At 43.7% G+C, this 27284-nt stretch overlaps 1 protein-coding gene across 3 annotated transcripts in view; it reads right to left on the reverse strand.

Annotated features, from left to right (window-relative positions):
• SLC44A5 (solute carrier family 44 member 5) overlaps positions 1-27284 on the reverse strand; it is a 234804-nt gene that overhangs the window by 103784 nt on the left and 103736 nt on the right. Inside the window, exon 1 of one of the 3 annotated variants that reach the window (XM_006130408.5) lies at positions 13801-13962. The exons of 1 other annotated variant lie outside the window; for it this stretch is intronic. In XM_006130408.5, the coding sequence (XP_006130470.1) occupies positions 13801-13837 (37 nt within the window). In that variant the 5' untranslated portion in view covers positions 13838-13962. Of the gene's footprint in view, positions 1-13800; positions 13971-27284 lie in introns of those variants that run through there. One more of the 3 variants, XM_006130407.5, reaches the window with a different exon arrangement.

Below are 27284 nucleotides of genomic sequence, written 5' to 3' on the forward strand. Positions count from 1 at the left end.
AACATGTGACAATTGGTGCTAGGAGAATTATCAAGCTTTAATTTTTTACATCTTAACTTCTTCCATCATGGAAGAATAATTATTGTCTGACTCCTCCATAATTTCCCACTACTGTGAAAACTTAAAAAGAAAAAAAATTTAAAAAATGCATAAAACCCACTATTTTATGTGTGAGAAAATTTAAATAATTGTTTTTAAAAATGTAAATAAACATTGACAATATCCCTCCAAATTATAAAGTCATAAAAATTAAATTCTGTCAAGTTTATCTCTCTGCAATTCCTTTTGGACAGAAAAGAATAGAGCCAATCTATTCTACTCTATCTTGGCAAGGTCTACAATGGTATCAACACCAAGAGTTTGAAAAGGGCATCTCACAGAGCTAAGATCTGCAAGACATTGGATATTTGTGATATATCATAAAAAAAAGACCATCTGTTGATGAAGCCAGTGCAGTCATTAGCAAACATACCTAGGATGAAAACTTAATTATATAGGATCAAATAGGTCTGAGGATTCCAGATATTTCTAGGCGCACCGCTTTTAACCACAGTAAATTTGCAGAACATTGTCCATTTCACAATGTTTACATCAAATTGCCTGAATAATCATTGACACAGTCACATATTTTTGACTAGAAAGCATACTGAAGATTTAAGACACAGTAATCAATACCACAGATGGACAAGTATCAAAACGAACAAATATAATTAAGACAGGAAAAGGGTAGAGGATGAAGTTGTGAAATAAAGCATAGTCCTCCTTTAAAAGCCATCTGTTCCCCACAGATGATGGCAAAACAACTTCTCCAACTACACTCTACCTGGATTGTTACATTCTCCTTTCAGTTCATTTACAGCTATTCATACTGCTTTGAAAGTGCTGTCAAACTGTAACTATGCAATGAATAAGCATATATCATTAAGCAGACTTATAACCAGGAAGATGGGACATATGTTGATATGCAAAACTAGACAAATTCTGGTTTGAAACTGGCACACTAGTAGGGATGGTCATCTAAGTCCTATATTTTTAAAGCTACAAGATTGCTTTTCTCCCTACCACTCTTTGTTCTCCCAGAGCTCAAATATGGCTGAAAAGACTAGCCCCAAAATTTCTGAAAATCAAAACCACACAAATTACCCTTTAGGCTGAGACCAAGCACAGAAAGTTTTAGCCTCGAAGCTAAAAGACATGAGCAAATAAATATAGAGGTAGTAATGGAGGTTCACAATATAACCTAAACAGAGCATTTGCCACAGTGAATATTAATATATAAGGTGAGTAAGGTAACATTGGAATTTGGACCAACTACTAATGGTGAAGAGAAAAACTTTTGAGCTTCACAAAGCTTTGCTTTAGATCAAGGACCACCACAGCTATAACACCACAGCAGACAATAAATAAATATAAGTCTGTAAAGCACTTTGGTACCCTGCCTTCTGGATGAGAGATGTGATATAAACATTAAATACTAGTCTTCTGAGAGCAACTGAGCTTGCTTTTTGAACTACTCCGGCAGAATGCCAATATTGATCTTAATCATTAGAGACTTTTCTTCTGTTGATGTTGTACACAAGTCCTCATGAGCTATTTCTCATGCCCCAGTTACAGAACAGACGTTCCCAGTGCAATAGATTGTACACATTCCCTCGCCTGGTTCAGTCCCTGGACCCTCGCTAACAGGGGTAGGTGTTTACTATTGTGACTAGGCCCACTAAACTACCTTAGTCTGCTGCATACAAAGCACACCTGAGGTCTACTGGTTTCAGTCAGAAGTTTCTAGTGGGTAACTTTGGTCTGCATAGAGACTAGGGATTTCTAAAAGAGAGACACTGAATTGTTTGTATATTTCAAGGCATACTTGTACATTTAAGACTTGGATTGTAAACTGGTAAAAGTCAGCATTTAGTGAGACTTCTTGCTTTGTTATCAGTTGTGCACACATAAAAAAATGAAAAAAGTAACCACTGTTAATGCAGGAAAAAACATATACATTTCAGTTCATGTTACAAAGAAGAGGAGTGTGTTTTGAAGTCAGTATTTTGTTTTTTAAACAGAGAACCTTACAGCTGTATTTTAAAATGATAACAATTCAGTATGCAACGGCATGAGTTTTTGGAAAGGTAATTTTATTCTTTCTCCAAACAAGTAAAGTAGTCTCTCTCTTGATCTATGAGGGGAATACATATGGGTATACACAGCTGCCTTTGAGCCCTGGCAGGAGCCGCACAAGGACCAGTGGGGGCACTGCAGGGCAGGGTATGCTTGGGCTCAGCAGGTGCCAGGACTGGAGCAGAGGCCACCTGTGGTGCTATTTTTAGTACCACAGTCTGGATCCCAGCGGGCTGCCCTGGCTCAACTGGAGTCAAGTGGCAGTCACACAAAGCACTTTCCAGCCGGGGCAGCCTAACCAAAACAGGCCTCATGCAGCTGCTGCTTGATTCCAGCTGAAGCTGGGCTGCCTGTGAAGACTGGGACTGTGGTACTAAAAATAGTACGGTGGGTGGCCTCTGCTCTAGTCGTGGCATGCAGTCCCGCCCCGTGAGCAGCTGGGGCTGGACCACTGTACTAAAAAGTGTCGTAGCCCGGCTCCAACCCTGCAAACTGCTTTTCACGTGGCAGGCAGAAGGTGAGGGAAGGGGCAGGGAAGAACTAAGGGGAAGGTGGAGGTGAGGAGAAAAAAGGGTTTGTGCTGGGGGCAGGACAGGAGAAGAAAGGGGAAGGCACCAAGGCGCAAAGTGGAAGAGAGATGAATGCCAGGGGTCCAAGAGGAGACAATGAGGGGAAGGGCAAGAGGGGGAAGGAAGAGGAGAGGGGAGGAGTGTATACCAGGAGAAGAGGGTTGAAAGGAGGGGTGGGCATGAGGAAGGCAGAGGATGGAGCAAGACATGTGTGAGGTCACAGAGGGCTGTGAGGAGAACTGAGACAGAAGGTGGTGAGGGGGTGGGCATCAAGGAGAAAAAGGGCAAGGAGAGAAGGGGCAGTGAGGAAAGGGGGTTGCACCAGGAAGGTGCAGGAGTAAGGGAAGGTGCAGTTGCCAGGGGATTGTGGGTGTGAAGCAGAAGGGCAGACATGTGGAGGGAAGGGATGGGCACCAGAGGGCAGAGGAGAGAGACCGGGCAGGTGGGTAGAGGGAGGTGTTAGAGGGGACAGGAAGGGATAGCTACAGATTATCAGAGTGCAGCTAGAGGAGGAGTGGATACAAGGGAAAGAGAAGGGCTGGTGCAGGGGAGAGGAGACAGGTCCCCAAAGGGCTGAGGGGAGTGAGAAGGGCAGGAGCCAGGATAGCAGAGGAGGGTGAGGGGGGAGAGAGGCAGCAGGCACCAGGGGAGCAGATGGGATAAGGGAAGGGTAGGAGACATGGTAGCAGAGGGAAAAAGAAGAGGTTTATAAGATATTTATAAAAAACTTGGGTGCCACAGTGGCACACATCCAAACAAGCACACATTAACTCAATGCTGGTGTACAAGACAGAATTCACTCTGTTCATGGGAGGAAAATCTTAGTGGGGATACTTTCCCCAGCCTCCTTCCCTGAGTTAATGCAATGCAAGCTGGGTTAATGCAATTTCAGGATAGTTGCATGGGGAGTCCTGTGAAGGCCAAACTCACCCCTATTGGTAGAGGATGGTGGGATCACATGACACCCTTTACGTCTGGTCATGTGTCCATCTTGACTCCTTGAGTACTACCTCTAGGGGTGGGACTTCTTGTGGCAGTGGGTCTGGCTAATGTGTTCCTAATTTGGTTCAGAAAATATGGTCACTATACATATGGGTCTAAATGGAGATATACTGTGTCGGTTTGGAGGTGCAAAGCACTATGTATAGTATTGGCTGTTGCTCTGCCTGACTTACGTTTAAAAATATTTGTATTAACTTTGGGGGAAGTTCTGCCCTAAAATAAGCACACATAGTTGTACCTAATGGTACATCGTTGCAGTACATACACATTACATAAATAGGATATTTATGTAAACTGTACATAAATAGGATATTTTAGTCAGACAAGCACAGCAAAGCTAGTGGTTTCCGATGTACCTCTTACATCGTTGACAATAACGTTGTTGGCAATAACATGAGAAAGCACTGAAAGGAAAAATGTGAGATCGATAGATAGTTTGTTCACCTAGCTTACTTGTTTTGGGGGCCACTTTTAAAATAACTATGCTAAAAGTAAAATTCCTCCATTACAACTATACACAAAAGAGTGACTAAAGAAACATGTTTAGGAGTCAATTTATCACAAGCTCACAAAGCATTTCTACAGTGATAACATCTTTCTAGAAATCTCCCATCTTCTACATGAGAACTAAATTAAAACAGTTTCCAGTTTATCAGTTCTGGTTCACACTACAATTCAGAAAAGAAGTTAAGATAAAGATCCCTGAAAATGTCACTGTTTTTGTTAAAAATATATAGACAGGAAATGTAGAATTGTGCATATTTCTGGTGCTTCATGCTCCCAACGGCTGCCCATGTCAAATAATGTTTACTTCATTGCCTGTGATACTTTGTTGGACAGAGGAGTGCTGTACTACAACCAAAGTTTCAACACAGAAAACGTCATAGGGGCTGCACTGCAGTGAACTGAAGTAATACTGAAGATAGTAACGGTAAGTCTGAAAGTTAGACTCCACCTATAATAAACACTTCAGTACATTAAACCAGCAACAACATCCAAGCGACAGAGCCAATAAGTCATCTTCTATAATAAAATAACTAAGGAGCAGCATCAATTCCACACAATGCTCAAAATCAAAACCTTTAGATCTATGTGATTTTAGCTGCTGTGCCAATAGGAATGAATTATTTATATGCATATTTGTATTACATAATATATATCAGAGGGTAGCTGTGTTAGTCTTTAAGGTGCCACATGACTCCTTGTTGTTTTTGCAGACTAACACAGCTGCCACCCTCAACTAAGTCTGTAGTCTCTCCAGACTCAGGGCCAATAAATCCACCATCTTTGAAAGCTGTTTGTTCAGTTCTGTCCCACTCCTGTCAATCATTTCACAGCAGCAAAGCTGCAAGCTACATTTCCATAGTATTGTTCACTCCGGTATCTCAGAGCTGCTCCCACAAACAAAGAGTTCAAACTTTAAAAGTTGATCTGCATTTACATTTAAAAAGCCTTGCTGCAAAAGACAAATGTCTAACATCCTGTTTGAAGATAATGAAGATAAAGTCAGGATGTAATAGTCGTGTATGTTTTAATGTGCATTTTAACTTCCTTGTTAATGTTTAAATATTGTGCCACCCACTAATGCTGATGAACTTAGGATTCCATCAGCATTTCCAGTACAACCCCTGAAATTGTATTAGCCAGTATCCATTAAATATGGTTGTGCTGGAAATAATAATAAGAAAAAAAACCCTTCCATGATAGACAGTCCCCTCTTTTCCCATCAAGGAAGAAAGGCTGATAAGAACCTTCCAGTATCAAGCTGTAAAAGTTACCATGTTATGGTGAAAGGTGCTAATGGCTTGCACAGTAGAGATCATTGATACAACAGCACACAGCTGTTGTTAATGGTAATGTATGAGTCTGGACACTCTTCTTTGGATAATCTGTTGTTGTTGTTTTTTTTTTGAGGACCAGAAACTTTTGCTGATAAAGGAAAATCACTGGGGAAGGGGATTTTAAAGACATTTCTATATTGGAAGAAATCCTAATATAGACACAGTTATACCAGCTATATTACTGCATATTTTGCCTAGAGGGAAGTAGCATAGGCTAGGCTATGTTGGAAAATGCATCTTTCAGCTGGTATAAACTACACTTCATTGTCAGCCTAGCTATCCAAGCACGCCTCTTCTAGTATAAACATAGCCTGAGCAGCCTTTGTTTTGCAAAAGCAACTGCTGCACAAAAGGAGAATTAATGGCCGGCCACCTGTACCGGACCATTCATTTGAGGAGAACCTTGGGCTTGAGGTTTTCCAAGTGTAAAGTGAAGAGAGAGCAGGTGAAAAATGGGCCTAGGGTATGTTTAACAAGTTGGTTACTGTTTGAGTTTTGTGTGGTCTTGGAAAGAGATGGGGAGGAAGGCAGCTACTTCTTGGAACAAGGCAGTAGTGCCTGACCTGCAGAAAAGAGCAGCCCATGCACAGTTCGCTGGCACTGCTAGTCAAGAGAATCTGAGATCTTACGTTTTATACATTGGTATTTTCTTAGCAGAATTTGTCTGACTCCATGTCACCAACTTCTGCTCTGAACAGACACCTGACCAACAAAGCTCTCAAATCTGTTTCGTCTTGACAAAGGGGCAACAAATAACTATTTAATCTTCCCTCCCATCCATTTTCAAAGTTTCCTTTCAGTCCTGGGTTGGATGTCAAGAATATTAGTTGGTTCCCAACATTCTCTACAATCTTGTGGAGGGGAAAGCGGGCCTAGCAAGGACTGAAGCCATCTGCTCATTTACATTTGAATTAGTCAAAAACAAAGCTTGAAAAATATCTGCTGCATGTAGGGAATAGTCACCCTACATCAGATCATGTGCTAAATCAGTGGTCCCCAACGCGGTGCCCGCGGGCGCCATGGCGCCCGTCTGGGCATTTGTGTGCACCCGCCGACAACATGAGCTGGCCCCGCCCCCAGTGCGGCGCACTGGAGGCGCCGGCCCCAGGAGCGCGACACGCACCGGCGCCTGGTGCGCAGCACTCGGGCAGCCCTAGCCCCGGGGCACATGTGGGCGCGCGGCGCCGGCCCCGGGCGCGCAGCTCGGGCGGCGGCACCGGCCCCGGGCCCACGGCACAAGGCGCTCGGGTGGCCCCGGCCCTGGGGCACATGCCGGCGCCGGGTGCAAGGGCATCCCTGCCCCTGGCGTGCCCCAGGACGCGTGGCTCCGCCCCCGGGTGCCCGGCGCATGAGTGGCCCCACTCCCCGGGCGCCCGGCACATGAGTGGCCCCGCCCCCAGGCACCCGGGAGCCTCTATAGGTTGGGGACCACTGTGCTAAATGCTGTGAGCACAGTAGTAACAAACCCACTGACTTATACCAAGTGGCACATACAGCACCACGTCAGTGTGACTACCTCGTATATTTCTCTTGACTATAGGGAGCACTGCACTCCAAGCTGTTACTACAATGCTACTGTACAGAGGATTATAAATGACTGCCTTGGAAAGAGTACTGCGGAAAGAGATCTAGGGGTTATAGTGAACCACAAGATAAATGAGACAAAACACTGTTGCAAAAAAACTCAAAACAAACAAAACAAAACAATCACTCTGGGATATATTAGCAGGAGTGTTGTAAGCAGGACATGAGAAGTAATTCTTCCACTGTACTCCATATTGATCAGGCGTCAAGTGGAGTATTGTGTCCAGTTTTGGGCAGCACATTTCAAGAAAGAAGTGAAAAAATTGGAGAAAGTCCAGAGAAGAGCCACAGAGATTGAAAGAACTGAATTTGTTAAAGTGTGGAAAAAGACAACTAACTGAGAAGGGACTTGATAACAGTTTTCAAGTATCTAAATGGCTGTTACAAGGAGGAGCGAGAAAAATTATTCTCTGCAATTCCTGATGAAAGGACAAGAAGCAGCAGGCTTAAACTGCAGCAATGGAAGCTGAGGTTGGACATTAGAAAAATTTCCTGTCAGTGTGGCTAAGCACTAGAATAAACTGCCTAGAGAAATTGTGGAATCTCCATCACTGAAGATTTTTAGTAGCAAGTTAGACAAACAGGAATGCTCTAGACGGTGCTTGGTGCTTCCATGAGTGCAGGAGACGGACTTGATGAGCTCTTAAGGTTCCTTCCAGTTCTGAATCTATGATTTTTCATTGAGCATCCCCTTAGTGCTGATCAATCAAAGCTGAATTAGAACTATCAGTTTAACGTCAGTGCTGAGGTTATCATCTTCACTATGGGTATGTCTACACTACAGAGTTAGTTCGAACTAACTTAGTTCGAATTAGTTAATTCAAACTAAGCTAATTCGAACTAACGCATCTAGAACTAAAAACTAGTTCGAATTAGCGTTTTGCTAATTCGAACTAGCATGTCCACATTAAGTGGACCCTGAACAGGGCTTAAGGATGGCCGGAAGCAGTGCCGGCAGGGCATCAGAGGAGGACTTAGAGCGTGGATATGCTGTCTCAGGCTAGCCGAGGGCTGCGCTTAAAGGGACCCGACCCCCACCCCAGACAGACAGTTCTCAGGGGTGCCCTGCTTGAAAACCAGTCCTGGCTTGGAGTGCCCGGAGTACCCACACTGGGCACATCACACCACTCGGCCATCAGCCCGGCTGCACTTGCCGCAGGCTGCCATCTGGGGAGAGGGGGCAATTGGGGGGCTGCAGGAGAGCTTCCACCCCCCAGAAACCCGCAGAGCCAGCCCAGTCCTCCCCATCGGGGGCTCGTACCCCATTCCTCCCTCACCTCCTTCCACTTACCCTTCCCTAGCCCCTTTTCTTGATGTACAAAATAAAGGACAATTGTGTTCAAAAATGGAATCTGTCTTTATTGAACAAAACTGGGGGAGATTGGGAAAAGGAGGTGGGAGAGGGGAAGAGAGAGGCTGGGAGAGGGGAGGGCAACTACAATGATCAGGCGTTGGGAACAGGTCCCATATGAAGAGAGGCTAAAGAGACTGGGACTTCTCAGCTTAGAAAAGAGGAGACGGAGGGGGGACAGGATAGAGGTCTCTAAAAGCAGGAGTTGGGTGGAGAGGGTGCATACAGAAAAGTTCTTCATTAGTTCCCATAAAGAAGGACTAGAGGACACCAAAGGAAAGGAATGGGTAGCAGGCTTCAAACTAGTAAGAGAAAGTTGTTCTTCACAAAGCAAAGAGTCAACCTGTGGAACTCCTTGCTGCAGGAGGCTGTGAAGGCTACAACTAGAACAGAGTTTAAAGGGAAGTGAGATCAAGTCATGGAGGTTGGGTCCATGGAGTGGTATTAGCCAGGGGGTAGGAGTGGTGTCCCTGCCCAAAGTTTGTGGAAGGCTGGAGAGGGATGGCACGAGACAAATGGCTTGGTCACTGTCTTCGGTCCATCCCCTCCAGGGTCCCTAGGGTTGGCCACTGTCGGCAGACAGGCTACTGGGCTAGATGGACCTTTGGTCTGACCCAGGACAGCCATTGTAAGCTCAGGGCTCAGGGTTGGGGGTCTCAGTGGACCCCCTTGATTTTCATGCACACCTGCTCCTGGGTGGCCAGGCTGGCAGCTCTCCTGCCCAAGCTGGCCACTCTCCTGTGCCTAGTGCGGAGATCGTGGACGAGGTCCACAATGTCCGCACTAGCCCAGGCGGGTGCCCGCCTCTTGCGGTCCCGGGCAAGCTCCCGGGAGCCGCCAGCCTGGTCCCGGGAAGAGGGGGATGGCTGGGGGGCATCGGGTGGCTGGCTCGATCCGTGCCAGGTGCAGGGTCTGCTGGCTGGGTGCTGGCAGGCTTGCACCTGGCACGGGCACCATAGCCAGCCCGTGCCCCTTTAAGGGGTCCGGGGCCAGGAGGGGGGCATAGAGTTTCCCTGGTGTTGGCCAGAGTGGCCACCAGGGAAACCTGGGGAGGGCTAGCCTCCCACTAGTTCGAATTAAGGGGCTACACACCCCTTAATTCGAATTAGCTAGTTCGAACTAGGCTTAATCCTTGTAAAATGAGGTTTTCCTAGTTCGAACTAAGCGCTCCGCTAGTTCGAATTAAATTCGAACTAGCAGAGCGCTAGTGTAGCGCCTATTAAAGTTAGTTCGAACTAACATCCGTTAGTTCGAACTAACTTTGTAGTGTAGACATACCCTATGTTATCTTACTCAGGGCTTGTCTACATTACTTGAAACTCTACAGCTGTACCACAGTAGCACTTGAGTGTAGACATTTCCTAGGCTGAGGGGAGACATTCTCCCATCACTGTGGTAATCCACATCACCAAGAGTTGGTAGCTAGCTCCATGAAAGAATTCTTCTGTTGACCTAGTGGCATCTTCATGGAGATTTGGGTCTTCTTAACTATGTTCCCCGGGTGGGTGGGTGGATTTTTCACAGACCCAAGGAATGTAGCTGGATGGATTGAATTCTGTAGTGTACAGCAGCCCTCCCTCCCCCCAGTCTGTGTCACTGTCTTTTTGCACTGCCTCCAGCTGGTGTTCTGCTCTTGCACTTCCTCTGACATAAACTGCTTGTGCTCTTTTCCCTGGCCTTTCCTCTCTACCCTTTGTCGATTGTTTCCTCTCCCCTTGTTCCTATCAGCAGTCTTTTCAAACAAATTAAGTGTATGCTATTCTTGCTCATTAGTCCGACTCCTATTAGCCTTCCATTCAACTTCATCGTCACCATTACTAGTATTTATTATTTGTATTACCATAGCTACCTGGGGCCCCAACTATGGACCAGGATCCCATGGTGCGAGGTGCAGTACAAACACAGAACAAACTAGGATGTGAGTGGTTAACCGGTAAGCCCCACCCTGAAGGTTTTTCAGTTCCAGTTAACCTGTGGGGGATGGAGCAGCTCCCCATCAGCCATGGGGTCTGTGTGTGTGCTCCAGCCCGGGATTTTGTATCCCTAGTACAAACAGACCCTCCCACAAAGAGTGACTGAGGTCACTCCATAGGATACAGAGCTCCCTACTCTGGCAACGTTGGCACTGACTGTGGCATTTCTTTTCCTCAAATGGCAGGAGGCTCTTCATTTAATTTGGCTTCTCAGTATTTGTACATGCACCAGGAACAACATGCAAGGCACTGTTCCCAAGAAAATGTCCCTGCCTAGAGAACAGGAGCAACAAACAGAAATTTTGCACAGGAGTTCTCCAGGTGAAGGAGAGACTAGGTGACAGAAAAGACTTACTGTACACATTTTGGTGCAGTTAGATTAGAGATAAAAGTCCTTTTTAGTAAAAATCAGTAAAAAGGAAAATCAAGAAGTCCCCAAGTTTTACAATTGGTATTATTCAGATCCTACCAGTTTCCACCCAACTTTTGAACTACTCAAGTACCTGAACATATTAAGTATCCTAAGAAAATCCAACCCATTAAATTAGGTGGATGTGTTTGTTAATAATAAATTAGTCCAAGTATAAATGCAAGACTGTCTGTTAAAAGAAGGCAATGTAATGAAAGATACAAATATGCATGCATATGTATATGTACTGTTAATGCACAGTTCATGAAAAAGCCACAGCATTAACCTGACTTTCAATACTCTTACTTTTCTCTATTTGTTGCTTTTTTCTTTCTTGTTCCCCAGTAATTACCCTATAAACTGTGAAGTTAACAGTTTTTATTACAAAAATTTAAAATTAAGTTCTTAGGAAAAGTTTACAAAATAAAAACTAAAAACAAAGGACCATGTTTAGAGCGGAGTTTGAAGAAATATATGTTTAAAGCTGCCTTTACTCATTAACTAAATTCAGACTTTGGTCTCATGCCTCATATCAGAAAAACCTTATCAAAATATTCCCAGGCTCAGTACAATAAACACAGCAGACCCCATGACTCTGTTTGTTCTCCTCCACCCCAGCAAGCCCCTAAAATGCAATTTTTACCACAAAAGGACTTTGGCAATGTATAGCTCCAGAACAGCCGAGTGTGTGGCAATATTGCCAGTGAGTACAGGACACAGATCATGTCGTCACACTGATGCCACTTAAAACAAGAATGAGTCCAGAACAGAAGGCAACGGCATATGGAGGAGAAACCTGTTAACGTGTGCTCTGGAGAGGCACACACTCTATACTGGTTTTACAGCATAAGGTCTTTCACCAATTACACATGTAAAAATATAACCCATTTCTGGTATGATTTAGAACTTGTAACTTCACTATATGCCAGCACACTGTAGCTTACTACCTACGGGACACTAGGCCGAATTTATTGTCCTGGATATAAGGCAGAGTCCACTACCCACCACCCAAAAGTGTCTCAGCAAAAGGAAATGGGACTCAGAAAGGGGGGATTCTACATCCTGTGCTCTACTAGGTACAGTTTATTCTCTCTCTCTCACCCCCGCCTCCCTCCCAAGGAGCTACCCAATTCCCACCCACCTGCTGGGGTAGAGTACCAGGTGTTCAACCCTTGTTGTATCTCTAGCTCTCCCAGCAGCTGGAATCCAGATGTTGGGAGTCTGCATGGGAAATGAGGTCACTCTCTCCTTTCCTCCTCTGCACTGACACATTTGGGGCAGCCAAGATATGGCCGGTAATAAATATATTTAATGGGATTGTTCCTTGCCCTCCTCCCCAAATATTACATATAATTTACCTGTCAGGCAGGCAAGATTTCTGAACCCTGAAAATAGCAGCAGACCTGGTTTTTAAAGGCATAATGAATTTTCAGTAAGGACTTACTTTACTTATACACAGTCTTACAGTTGGCCTACATTGTACTAATGAAGCTTGTTAATATGGACAATTTCCTGTGTACTCAGGACGTCTGCATTCAGTGGAATGGTTTGATAACTTAGCCAGTGGAGCAAAATACAAAGAGTTGCAGTAAGTGGGCTATTTTCTACAAACATCATCATTATTAGCCGTACATCCATCATGGTAATTGGCTTCATTTGTGTTATCTACAGCATTCCCATATAGATTTTGATTTGGTGAAAAGAAAATGCACCTTGGAACATATATATACACATTTGTGGATCCCATCTGAGCGTAAGAAAACTCAACAATGAAAATCAGTATCTTCTAATTTATAGGCAAGAGGATAAAAATAGACAAAGTGCTCCAGAAAATTATCTCTAACTCAAATGGAGAGTTTCTTCTCCAGCAATCAAACTGAGAATGTTATCTAACAGTGACACCGGTTAACAAAAATAAAACCACTGCACTACAAATTCCTTCCAAGGGATATGGCTCACCACCAAAGTCACTATACTCATTGAGGCACAAAGCAACAGAACAGCACTCAGCCAGTCTTTTTCTAAACTTTGCCACAAATCCATTATGGAATATGATTGTTTTCATAAGGAACAGTAAATACATTCTAAGTCAAACACACATGCAAATTCATTGACAAAAGTAAGCTACAGTATTATAGGAATTTCTTCACTAAAACACACATACACCTATGATGGTAATTTAATGTAACAACTATGTGCACACACTTCTTGTTCTAATTATCCGTCTCCAAGTGACACATCAAATCCTCTATCTAATGACTGAAGCTGTCTCTAAAGAAAGAACAGAGGGAGTAGATTTAGGAAGGAGTTTTTATTGTTGTTTTCGGTGAACAACTGACTTGCTACGTGTCATATTAGCAACATTTTGCAAACAAAAACAAAACATTTAATTCTGAAAGCTGATTAAAACCTTTAGGAGTTTGGGAGGTTTGGGGGAAGTAGCCACTGGTATGGAATAATTACATAGTCATTTTCTTGCTAGGATTAAAAATTGAGATGATAATTACTCTTCACAGAGTAGACATCTATTTCATAGGCCATTTTATAATAGGAATCTTAGATTGAATTACTGTTCCATTACAATAAATACTTCACATGAGATTAATCTGGCCGATTCCAATTCTAAAAAAATCTAAATAATAAACAAAATTACTTCTGTCATACTTCATTACACTGCATGATTTTTCTAAACTAAATCATTTGTCTAAAATGAAAATCAGTTATATTTATACCAATTCTACTTTCGAGCTACCATTCATTGTAGCTGCAAGCTCCATACTATGTCAGAACACATGATTTTGCAAGTAATGAGGGAACTTAACTAAAACCATATAGGGCCTGATCCAAAGCCCCCAAAAGTCAATGGAAAGACTCTAGTTGACTTCAGTAGTCATTGGCTAGAGCCCTAACAAAACATTTCAGCTTTTTAGAATATAAACATGTAGGTAAAAATTACCATGTTTCCCATAGTAGTTTTCTTCTTCTGTAGCCATATTACTGCTTCTTGATCAGTTTAGCAAGTTATGTGTAAGAGGGGAGGAGGTGTATTACTACAAACTTCTGTGCTAGAAGCAGTTTCCCCAATAGGCTTAATCCACAGAGATACTATTTAACCAGCTTTAAAAATAAAGCTGCTTGGAGTGGCCTAGGCTCCACCAGTAGGAATGGAAACTTACAAGGGAGGCAGGGCTTTCTGCTAATAGAAAAATGATATCACCCACTGCCCCACCTACCTACTCCAGCCAGCCTGGTGCTATAAATGTCACAAAGAAGCATTCTTAAAGCTCTTACTAAATTTTACCGTATTTCTAGGGGGAGAACACACAAAGCTTCAGCTGGATGAGAGTTCATTTGAGAAAGTGAGAGTGGGGATCAAAGTCAGCCTTATAACCAGTGCTATGGAGCCTCCCCCATGGGTCCTTGACAAAGAACAGGAAAAAGAAGCAGAGACAGAAACTGGCAACACATGGTAAAATCAAAAGTATTTGGGACGATATAAGCATCAATGCCCAGCAAAGAAAAAGTAAGGTCATTAATGGTGTAAATTCTGCTGTTCTTGGTAAAATAATTGTGTGTGTTGCTATTACAACTCATAGTTTACATATGCATGGAATAGCTGTTACAGAATTAAAATAAAATCTGGAAGATTGTGTGTATGTTTGTGTGTGTGTGTATCTTACTATTCCATGCATGTGTGAACTCTATGAGAGTTCACGTGTATGTAATAGCAACACACATACATTTTTCCAGATTGTATTATAATTCTGTAACAGCTGTAATTCCACGATGTTTTTGTTTTGTTTTGTTTTTTGTTTTGTTTTGCCTTTGGGCTGGTAATTGGGAGCCAAAAAGAAACTGTCAGTTAAGCATGGCTCAGACATTTGTCTGAAAAAAATTTCTACGATGAGTGCCAATGTCAATTCATTGTGGATTTCAAAAGATTTTCATTCCAATTCCAGGTAAGTAGAAAGTAACAGCTTTCAGCTCACCTTGAGTAATTAATTTCACACATTCCTGTTATCTTGCTTTGAAACCATACAAATTGTGTCTATATAGAAATAAAATTTTGTTGCTAACTGCTTTCAAGTGTGGGGAGCTTTTATATATGGCAATTAATATTGGGTGGATTGTTTGAAAGGTTTTCTTTGTTTAGGGGTGCTGTTACATCTGAAAAATTACTCTATATTTTTAACTCTGAAAGACAGCTTGAAAATACCATCCCTTAAGTTGCAATAACTTTTCTATTAATATTAATTATTAATATTTATTAATACAGTGGTAGTGCCCATAAAGTATAAGGTACTTCCCAAATTCAGAGTACTGTACTGTTAACAGTACTGTTAACTTCTGGGGAAATTTTAAAACACAATGAATAGTCTAGCAGCACCTTAACGACTAACAAAACATGTAGACGGTTAAAGAACTTCTGAGGAGTTGGAGATACCCTGCAATACCAAGGAGTCATATGAAGACTTGTGATTCCCAATTCAAGAAATGAGTGACAGGGGAGGGATCACATGAGGATTACCTATTCCCTCCATCTGGGGCATCTGGTATTGGCAACTGTTGGCAGATAGGATACTGGGCTAGAAGGACTGTTGGTGTCACGCAGGATGGCCATTCTTATGTTCAATCTCCACCATAGGACACCTGTCTGCATCTAGTCTCTTAGTACCCAAAGGTGCTCATTTAACTTAAGACAGGACAAGAGGCTTAATAAGGACTGTGCAAACATTAATGAGCTAGTCAACAAGTTTTATTTATTACTGTGAAGCTGAATGGGAAACATAGTTAAAACCTAAAGATAATGATCTGTAGATACTATTCTACTTTAATGGCCAATATTAAAATGAAATAAACTGTTACAGAAAGTCACAGATATCACAGAAAGTCACATAAGATTCAGTTATGCTGATTTGATAAAGGTCCTGAAGGTATACAGTGGAACTCATAGTTTCATTTGCAGTCCTCAACCTCAACTCCTGCAGTTGTCAGTGGGCCATGTACTTTTAATCCCACAGGCTAGCAGATTCTATGCAGACAATGTATCTGAGCAGTGTAAACCTGAAAATATCTCTTCTGGCTGGCTCCATAAATACCGCTCTTTGGAGTCGATAGGAAAGGTTCTTGAAGGAATCCCACAGATCTCATGAAAAGCATGTAAGTGCCAATATCTTTTAGTGTTTTTTAATCTATTTTTGTGTAGCAGCTCAGATCTTGGCAAGGGGCAACTTCAGAAATAATATTGTTTGTCCGTGGAAAGTTTGTATGAAGTCCACAGGAAATTGTTACCTTTCTTAATCTTAATTTTATTTTCTCCTGGTTCTTCCTTGCTACAGCATGTACAGTCCTTTAAAGGGCAAGCCTGGTTCTCCACACTTTAGACAGGAAACGCACAAATGCCACAGCCCCTGGAGAAGTGGCCCATGCAGAGAACCCAGGAAGAAGATGTGAACAGGGGTGTGTCTAGACTACATGCCGTCTAGACACACCCCTGTTCACATCATCTTCCTGGGTTTTCTGCATGGGCCACTTCTCCAGGGGCTGTGGCATTTGTGCGTTTCCTGTCTAAAGTGTGGAGAACCAGGCTTGCCCTTTAAAGGACTGTACATGCTGTAGCAAGGAAGAACCAGGAGAAAATAAAATTAAGATTAAGAAAGGTAACAATTTCCTGTGGACTTCATACAAACTTTCCACGGACAAACAATATTATTTCTGAAGTTAAATTTAAATGGCTGCCCCGCTCTGCCGATCGGCTGTTTGTCGGCAGATCGGGGCAGTCTGGACGCGACGCGCCAACAAAGAAGCCTTTCTTGATTGGCACAGGTATGCCTCGTGAAACCAGGTTTACCTGTGCTGATCAAGAAAGGCTTCTTTGTCGGTGCGTCACGTCCAGACTGCCCCGATTTGCCGACAAACAGCTGATCGGCAGAGCAGGGCAGCCATTTAAATTTAAATGAAGCCGCGATTATTTTAATCGCGGCTTCATTTCCCTCTGCCGATCTGGCTAATCTACATGCCTCTGTCGATGGAGGCATGTAGTTTAGACGTACCCCAGGAGTCTAGCCAGGGCAATAGAGAACAGTGACAAAGCAAGAACAGTGGCTTTCTGTAAAGCAAGAACAGTGGCTTGCTGGTATGAGAAGTTCTTCCCTATGGAGAGGTAGCCTGGCAAAGAACCAGCAGTCCTCCTGAGTTCTTTCTCAGGAAAGGGATAGAGGATTGCTATAGACATAACTCTGACTTCTAAGGATGCCAACCTATCATCTCTCCTTAAATGCCTGTGACAAGGCAAACCCCACCTCTCATAAGCACCCCCTCCAGTTGTATTTGTCTTATGTTTTTTATTCTCTGGCAACCCCTTTAATGATTTGCTGGCAGTTTTCTAGCCCCTCTGAAGCTCTGCCTTTAAATGAACTCAGCCCCAATATTGGGCTGTATTCCCAGAGCTTCCCCCTTGGAAATATTAATCTCCTGGGGCCCTCCCCAGGCTCATTCCTCACTTAGTCCAAGCAGCCAGCCAGAAGCCTCTTGCTCCACTGGTCCCTGTCCCCAGCTTAGCTCTTCTTAGGCTGTAATTACTTCAGACAGCTGGGCATCCAGTCCAGCTCCTGGTAGTAGCTCAGCCCAACTGCTCTTACCACTTTCTGCTCTGTTCTGCCACCCTTTTTATATGGCCCTCTGGGCCCTGATTGGTTGCTTCCTGTGCAGACACTTGAAGGACCTCCCTGCCTGCGATAGGTGTGGCAGAGCCCTGAAGTCTCCAGTAAGGGGCCTTTGGGCTCAGTTCATCCCCTCACACTGACTTTTCCCACCTAATCCTTTACTAAACACCCCTCTCTCAACATAACTGCTTCCCCAGACATCCACAAATACCAGTATTTGGGGGGAACAAACAAACAAACCAAAGTCTCCAAAAAGGTATGTTTAGAAGTGCAAAAGGAGGCTAAAGTTAGGATTGTGGTATGTGGTCGGTAACTGTGGCAATGGTAAGATGGGCATAGCTGGGAGGACGAGGAGGAGAAAGTATGTACTCTTAGTCTTAATTTTAGTTTCTTTGCCTTTGGAGTGTGTTAGGTACTCTTATATGTAGCTACTCTGAATGCTTCACAATGGAGCTTTTGTATATTAATAAAGGGATTGAGATTGTGGATTTGCAATTCTCTTACATTTTTGAAATTCCAATGACTTCACTGAAATTACTCCTGACTTATGCCCTTTCCATTGATTTCAACAAGCTTTGAATCATGCTCTTGCACAAGTGTGAACAAAAGGAGAATTAGCTCCATAGATTTTGAAGTACTTTGGAATCCATATGGCTTAAAACAAAATAGAAAAGCTATAATTATTATTATTCACACAGTTAAGTTGTTTCTACAGATTTTATATCTGCACATCCAGATATCCATTCCTAAGAACAATCCTGTGAATGGTTACACATTTGCATAAATTAGATTTAGAGCAAGGTATATACATGAAAGTCAAATATGGGTAGAAGGATTCTTCTTCTTTTTATATTTTTTTAAAAGTTTTATAAAAGTATGGATTATTTCTCCATTAAGTACACAAGAGCAACAGCTCCTAACAACAGACAGCTTTTTGCTACGTTTACTCATATCTCCACACTAAAGGTACGTCTAGACTACAGGTTTCTGTCAACAGAGGCTTTGTGGACAGATACTGTCGACAAAGCCTCTGTCAACAAAGAGCGTCTAGACTACAGCCAGTTCTGTCGACAAAGCAAGCTGCTTTTTCGACAGAGTCTAGACGCTCTCTTTTGAAAAAGCACTGTGTGGATGCAATAGCGCCTTTTGTCGACAGAGTTCTGTCGACAAAAAGCATTATTCCTCGTAGAATGAGGTTTACCGCCATCGACAAAACTGCCGCATTCCGTCGACTTACTGTCAACAGAATTCGGCGGTAGTGTAGACGCAGGTATAGTTTTGTTGACAAAAGTCCACTTTTGTCGACAAAACCCTGTAGTCTAGACACACCCTAACACACACAGAATTCAAAATACCTATAGTGCTATGAACCAACTGTGAGCTAAAAAAGAATTTGTATTGGTTTCCATACGAGCACATCAAAACATGCACATTTTTTTTTAATTCCTATTTAATCTATACTCTGAATATTCTTGTTTATTAAACTAGCTGCACAGCATGTAAGAATGCTGAAAGCAAAACTGGGTGTTTTATTTCATTGCCTACGAAGTGCTCCTGCATTAGAAACTCTTAGATCAGTGTTCTCCAACCTTTTTAACCACAAGATCACTTTTTCAATTTAAGTGCAATGTAAGACTTACCTCAAATCCAAATACCCTTTCCCCACTTCCTTCCTGTCCCCTCCCTGAGGTCTGACCCTGCTCCACCCCTTCTCCAAGGCCTCACCCTGCTCACTCCATCTCCCTACCTCCCCCATCCTCACTCACTTTCACCAAGCTGGGGTAGGGGGTTGGGGTGCAGGTTCTGGTCTTGGGCCAATGGGTTGGGAGTGTGGGAGGGGCTGTGCACTTAACCCAGAGTGGGGGATTTGGGTTCAGCTCTGGGAAGGAGTTTGGGTGCAGGGGGACTCGTGTCTGGGGCAGGAGGTTAGGTGCAGGAAGTGGTTCAGGGCTGGGTAAGGGATTCAAGAAGCAGGAGCTGGCTGGGCACCGTTTAACTGAGATGGCTTCTGGGTGGTGGAGCAATGGAGTTAAGGCAGGCTTACTCCTGCCCTGGCCCTGCACCACTCCTGAAAGCAGCTGGCATGTACAGCAATAGCTCCATGGCGCTATGTTCTGCCCGTCATCTACAAGCACTGAGCCCACAGTTCCTACTGGCCACAGTCCCCGTTATCGATCAATGGGAACCGCAGGAGTGGTGTCTGCAGGAAAGGACAGCATGTGGAGACCCCCTGCTCTGCCCTTCTCAGGAGCTGCAGGGACATGCCAACCACTTCCAGGAGCAGCAATTATCACAGGGATAATTAGTCCAGCCATGACAGGTTAGGCATTTTAGAACTCACTTCTCAAATAATTAAATTTAAGCATAAGAGAGAAATGAAAATTGTGAAATGCACAGACCAGTCAAAACTCAAAATAACCCACATTGCAAGCAGTAACAGAAGTAATATCACCCCTCCCCCTCCCATGTATGTGTTGGGTCGGGAGATGAGAGTGAAGGACAGTGTGTACTTGTGAGAATGACAGAGATTTGCATTGCCAAGCTCCCTCCATCCCCTTCTCTTTGTATGGAGATAGGTTACAGAAGTGAGGGGGAGGGACACCCTGACATCGGTCCCCCCCTTCTCCCTCCCACACCCTGCACAGCAAGTAGGAGGCTCCCAGGGGGGCAGCTCCAAGGCAGAGGGCAGGGGCAGCATGACAGTGGGTGGAGGGGCAGCTGAAGTGCCAGTGTCTGATAGCTTCCTGGCCAAATCAGTCAGGATCACCAGTCAGAGGCTCCCGGATCTATCTGTAGATCCTGATCTACTGGTTGGTGGCCACTGTCTTAGATCATTATGCTATTGCATATGATCTGGGAAAAGACTAAATGTCTGGGTATATTTGTGCATGCACCACATTCTGCTGTCTGTGAAATGGACTGATTGTTTATTTACTAAATGAATCATAGAATCCTAGGGCAGGAAGACACCTCAGGAGGTCATCGAGTCCAGTCCTCTACCTGGACCAACCCTAACTAAATTATCCCAGCTAGGGCTTTGTCAAGCTGTGACTTAAAAACCTCTAGGCATGAAGATTCCACCACCGCCATAGGTAACCCATTCCAGTGCTTCACCACCCTCCTGGTGAAATAGTTTTTCCTAATTTCCAACCTAGACCTCCCCCACTGCAACTTCATCGCACCTTGTTCTGCCATCTGTCCCCACTGAGAACAGGCTTTCTCCATCCTCTTTGGAACCTCCCGTCAAGAAGTTGAAGGCTGCTATCAAATCCCCCCTCACTCTTCTCTTCTGATGACTAAATAAGCCCAAATCCTTCAGCCTCTCCTACTGAAGACAAGACACTATATTCTCAAAAATAATTGTGCTTTTGTACATTATAATCCATGGATGGCCAACTCCAAGTAGTTCCTTCTAAGTCAGTGTAATTATTCCAATTAAGAGGAAAAACACTATTAATCTAATGAATCCTTCCCTGCCTCCTCATTTAGTGTGAAAGGAAAGAGGACAGCCAAAAGCAGGCAGTGCAGGCAAGTTTTGGAAATGCAAAGCCTAGATACTAACATGTCTGCAAAAAGGTACAAAATAAGAAGCTATCCCAGAAGGAGCCACTTTTGTATGTCCTCTTTAATGGATCCATCAGGAGAGAGTCATGGAGGAGGAAGGTCTAGAAAAATATTTCTAGGGACTTGTCTAGACTACATTCCTCTGTCGAAAGAAGAATGTAAATGAGCCCAATTGAAAGTGCAAATGAAGTGGAGATTTAACTATCCCACGCTTCATTTGCATATTCGCGTCTAATCACTGTTTCGAAAACAGGTTTCAGGAATATGGGTTCTTTTGAAAAAGGGGTTGTTTTTTTTTCAAAAAAGCCCCGTCTAGACTGCGGTTTCACTTACATAAAACCCTTTTTTGAAACAGTAATCAGCCGCGAATATGCAAATGAAGCATGGGATATTTAAATCTCCGCTTCATTTGCACTTTTGATCGGGCTCATTTACATTCCTCTTTCAACAGAGGAATGTAGTCTAGACAAGCCCTAGGTGAAGAAAATAACACAAGCACTAAAGGTCATTCAATGAAGATAATAGGCAGCAGGTTTAAAACAAACAAAAGGATGAACTTCTTTAGACAATGCACAAGCAACCTGTGGAACCTTGCCAGAGGATGTTGTGAAGACTAGGACTTTAACAAGGTTCAAAAAAAAGCTAGCTAAATTCTAAGAGGTTAGGACCATCAATGGCTATTAGCCAGGGTGAGTAGGAATGGTGTCCCTAGCCTCCGTTTGTCTGGAAATGGATGACAGGGGACGGATTATGTGATCATTACCTGTTGTGTTCCCTCCCTCTGGGGTATCTGGTATTGGCCACTGTTGGCAGATCGGATACTGGGCTGGATGGACCTTTAATCTGACCCAGTATGGCCTTCTTATGTTCTTATGGAACTCATTCCCAGGGGATGATGTGAAGGCCAAAAGCATAACTGGATTCAAAAAACAATTTAATAAATTCCTGGCGAAAACGTCAATCAATAGCTATTTGCCAAGATAGTCATGCATGTGCAACCCCATGCTCTGGGTGTGTCTAGCCTCTTAGGGTATGTCTACACTGCCACCCTAGTTCGAACTGGGGTGGCTAATGTAGGCATTCGAAGTTGCAAATGAAGCCCGGGTTTTAAATATCCCGGGCTTCATTTGCATCTTGCCAGGCGCCGCCATTTTTAAATCCCGCTTAGTGCGGATTCCGTGCCCGCGGCTACACACGGCACAGAGTAGGTAGTTCGAATTAGAGAGCCTATTTCGAACTACCTACTCCGTGCCGCGTGTAGCCGCGGGCACGGAATCCGCACTAAGGGGGATTTAAAAATGGTGGCGCCCGGCAAGATGCAAATGAAGCCTGGGATATTTAAATTCCGGGCTTCATTTGCAACTTCGAATGCCTACATTAGCCACCCTAGTTCGAACTAGGGTGGCAGTGTAGACATACACTCATTGACTGCCTAGTAATTATTTGGTTCATTCCCTCTGAAACATCTGGCATTGGTCACTGTCATAAGAGGATATTGGGCTAGGTGGACCACTACCCTGACCAACACTGGCTGTTCTTATGTAGTGGGCATTTCAGATTTCTGTGAAACACATAAAATACACAAAACAGGGTTGAAATTCACACTATGTTCCCACAGATGTAAAATACAATACAAAATGCCCTGTGAACAGCAGCCACTGAAAATATGTCTGGTTTGTTTGCGCTAGGGATTGTCATATCTGCATTAGAAAATGAGCAAAAGAATTTGCAGCTGTTGTGTGAAATTGCAGCTGTTGTGGCAAATCTAAATGCTTGAAGTTGTTTTTTTTTTAAATAAACTAGCCCCACCTCCCTTTAGGCATGTTCTGTACTTGAGAGTAAATTCCCCATGTGCAATTCTGTGTGGTATCTAGTTTCAGTTTTACTTGTAGTGAATCTGATTAAAACACCAATTCTGGAATTTCTGTTGTAAAACACACCCACACAGCACTGTTAATTCCCATGACAATTTTACACAACAGGTCTGGATTAAACTACACAGAACCAAATGCTAACAGACTGCTTAATAAGGTCAACCTTATTGCCTGAATCTGGGGTAAATGATGCAAAACCATCTCATTTATTGTTCACCAGAGCCATGTGAATAAAGCTAAACATGGCATGTTATATGAAACTAGTGATGTTAGATATCAGTTAATGGAATAATCGTGTAACTGCATCAAAACTGTACTCCTGGCCCCCCTCCTGGGGAGGCCCCTGGTTTAAAAACCAGCTCCCTGTGCAGACTGGCTCCCGCCTGCCATCCAGCACTGCTGCCTCTGATACAGAGGGAAAACACTGTCAATCTAATGACTTCTTCCTTTCCTCTTCATTTAGGGTATGTCTAGACTACATGCCTCTGCCGACAGAGGCATGTAAAATAGGCTACCCGACATAGTCAATGAAGCGGAGATTTAAATATCCCCGGCTTAATGAAAATAAAAATGGCCACCGCGCTGTGCCGGCTCAGCTGATCGTCAGCACAGCGCATGAGTCAAGACGTGGATCGGTCGACAGGGAACGTCTCTGTCGACCGCTCCCTTATACCTCGTGAAATCAGGGTTACAGGAGTGGTAGGCAAACGCATTTGCTGTTGACCAATCTGCATCTTGACTCGCGCGCTGTGCCGAAGATCAGCTGAGCCGGCACAGCTCGGCAGCCATTTTTATTTTAATGAAGCCAGGGATATTTAAATCTCCGCTTCATTGACTATGTCGGGTAGCCTATTTTACATGCCTCTGTTGGCAGAAGCATGTAATCTAGACGTACCCTTAGTGTGAAAGGAAAGAAGATAACCAAAAGAAGGCAGCGCGTGCAAGTTTTGGAAAACTCCGGCATCCCATGGAGTAGCCTCTGTCCATGGCAGCAGCCCCTGTCAACTGGGTGGGTCTGAGCTCCCCACGGACAGAGGCTGTGCCAGCATCCCACGGAGCAGCCTCTGTCTGCGACAAGCCTGGGCCCACCATGGACAGAGACTGCTCCGCAACAGTCTCCCCCACGCTCCCCCACCCCGCACCGCTGCCTTTTATAGAGGTAGCAGTGTGCAGGAAGGGGGAGGCAGGCGGCTCCATGGAGCTGGTGCTCGTGCGGAGCCAGATTTTACACCTGCTCCCCTGAGCACTAGCTCCTACCTGCCCCTCCCGCCTCTGTGGGATGCAGCAGGGAGGTGGGCAGGTGGCTCCACGGAGCTGGCTCCCTGCATGTATCAGCTCCTGCCTGTCCCCACAACGCTGCTGCCTCTGAGAGAGAGGCAGCAACAAGGGGGGGAGGGGGAAGCGGCTCCACGGGAGCCGATACATGCAGGCAGCCAGCTTGAAAGACAGCTTCCCGCCTGTACCAGCTCTCACCTGCTCCTCTCACCCTCTGCACTGCTGCTCTGTAGGATCCGGTGCTCATGGGGAGCAGGTTTAAAAGCTGACTCCCAATGAGCACCAGCTCCCACCTCCCCCCACTTGCTGCTTCTGATGCAGAGGCAGAAAGGGGGGGAGGAATGCATGTAGTCAATACAATTAAATGTTAAGCCCAGGCTTACCAGTTAATCATGTAGTCAACTGCACGTTGACATCCCTATATGAAACCACAACCCATTCTACCACTGAAAACACTACTTACTATAAGTGGCCTGTAGCCGTCACTCCGAAACTTACTGGCTCACATAACAGAACTGTCTCAGAGAGGCAGCCATGTTAGCCTGTATCTGCCAAAACAATGAGGAGTTCTGTGGCACCTTACAGTCTAAGGGTATGTCTACACTACCCTCCTAGTTCGAACTAGGAGGGTAATGTAGGCATACCGCACTTGAAAATGAAGCCCGGGATTTGAATTTCCCAGGATTCATTTGCATAAACTGGGCGCCGCCATTTTTAAATCCCTGCTCGTTCGAACCCCGTGCCGCGCGGCTACACGCGACACGAACTACCGTTACTCCTCGTGGAATGAGGAGTAACGGTAGTTCGGACTAGGAAGCCTAGTCCAAACTACCTAGTTTGTGCCGCGTGTATCCGCGCGGCACGGGGTTCGAACGAGCAGGGATTTAAAAATGGCGGCGCCCAGTTTATGCAAATGAAGCCCGGGAAATTCAAATCCCGGGCTTCATTTGCAAGTGCGGTATGCCTACATTACCCCACTAGTTCGAACTAGCGGGGTAGTGTAGACATGCCCTAACAGATTTATTAGAGCATTGTAATATTTACTAATCAAGTGGCTTATCATTTATCCAGGCTGTCTAAACTATATTGAACACTATGATTTACCAGGTAAGCCACTGGAAATTTTCTAAGATTTTTAACTATTTTAAAATAGCATCTTTAAGGGGGGAAGATGGCACTTTTTGCAGTAAAATCTGCAGGAGGGTTAAGGGAGGAAAAACCCAGGTGAAGTTCCAAGATCTAGCAGTTTTTAGGAGGGCAAGGATCATTTGCATCTGGCAGTCATTGCATGTGAGCCAAACTCATTATGAGTGAGTTCTCTTCATTATACCAACCATAAGTGCCCAGTTTCCCCACCTCTTTGCTATGCTTTGCTTTGGGAGAATGGAATTAAAGAAGCAGGGTAGTCAAACAATTGCAGTTGTTATGTATGCCTGGCTCTGTTTCCATTCTCTCATTCAAAGTCTGCTTCAACAAATCATACATTGCACTGTCATTATTTATGCACAAATCATACATTTTACCAGCTGTCAAAGTAAATTTAGAATACTGAGGGGCATGTTGGAAATCACAGAACAGACATTGCTAAGCACAAATATACACTAGCTTAGAATTTTACCAGTAAGCTACTAACCAATCCTAATGAATGATGTTTTCTATTAATGTCTTATTGGTTTGTTGAAGTTTGAGTCACAATGACACTCTCATGACACCACTATGTGGCTAGAAAAAGTACTGCCTGTAAGTACACATGAATGAGAAATGTAGTAGAACCAGTACATATGCACATTGATTCCTTCTACTGGAAGTAAACAGATCTGCTCAAGCCTTTAGACAAAGGGTGTCAGCCCTAATGCTACACAGAGCTGGTGGAGATTTTCCAAAAGAACCAATGGCTGAGGCTTTCAATTTGGTGCAAAAGCCATGAGTCCACTTGTCCCCCAATCTAGGTAGTCATTGAATGTCTGAAGTTTGTGTTTCCAATCTCAGTACTGCAGACTGTACCATGCATTTTTTTTAAAGATCATTAAAATATGTTGTTATGGAATGTGCTAATGAATTATTGCTCTAAAAGTTAATTAAAATTGTTGTAGAGAATGATGCTGTGGCTAATTAGGTACTTCACTTGTTTCCTGATACTCCCACAGGTCCCCACGTGGTGTGGTTGGTTTATGCATTAAGAATTAATAAATTGAGCTTTTTAATATAGTGATCTGAAGTACTGTATGCTGTTTGCCTTTACAGAAATTTAATAGCATTGCATGTGCTGGGTGAAATGTTAATTATTTCAGCTCAACAAATGGTATGTACAAGAGTTGTGAAGAAGGGGTAAAAGAGCAAAAATGGCAAGATGAGAATTAGTGATCTAGTGAGATCAAGGAGATCCATGTGAATGCAGAGGGTCTGTCCCTGTAGAACTCACTGCAAGATCAACTGAGCCCTGCAAATCCATGCATATCCGCTTTATATCTGAGGGTATCCACATCTATGGATATGGATATGGATATGGATATGGATATGGATATGGATATGGATGCCTCATTTTTGTTTTGCGCAGGGCTCTAAAGATCAAGGCCCTAGTTCAGTCATATGATATTTTAATTATTTACAAAATAAAGGTAGCATGATGCTCAATATTTGCTAAAAACTCTCAGCTCTTAAATTGGATTTTAGTAGTGGCTCTTCTTCCATGCTGCTGACATGATGGACATTATTTACTTGTCCATCTATAAATAACAGAAAGACACAAAATGGTTCAATGTCAAGCTAATATTGTCTAACAGTGAAAACTAGCTTTTCCCCTCCTCTTAATTTTTAAGCAAGCAATTTACATAATGCAGTACATCTCAAGGTTAAGTTTTCCTTTCAACACTGAGCTTCCTTCAATTGCAGTAAGTTTACTCAAAAGCACTTTCTCTTATGCCTCTTGCTGCGACCTCCTAACATTCCATGCTTTTAAATGATCTAACTGGCTACCACTATAGACTGACTTAACAAGTATAAAGGTAAATTGTCAGCAATGATTAAAGCTGTTTACTCCTCTCACATGACAATGCTGCCTC

This window comes from Pelodiscus sinensis, chromosome 9 (genome assembly GCF_052426305.1).
Source record: "Pelodiscus sinensis isolate ZL-2025 chromosome 9, ASM5242630v1, whole genome shotgun sequence".
Taxonomy (NCBI): Eukaryota; Metazoa; Chordata; order Testudines; family Trionychidae; genus Pelodiscus; species Pelodiscus sinensis.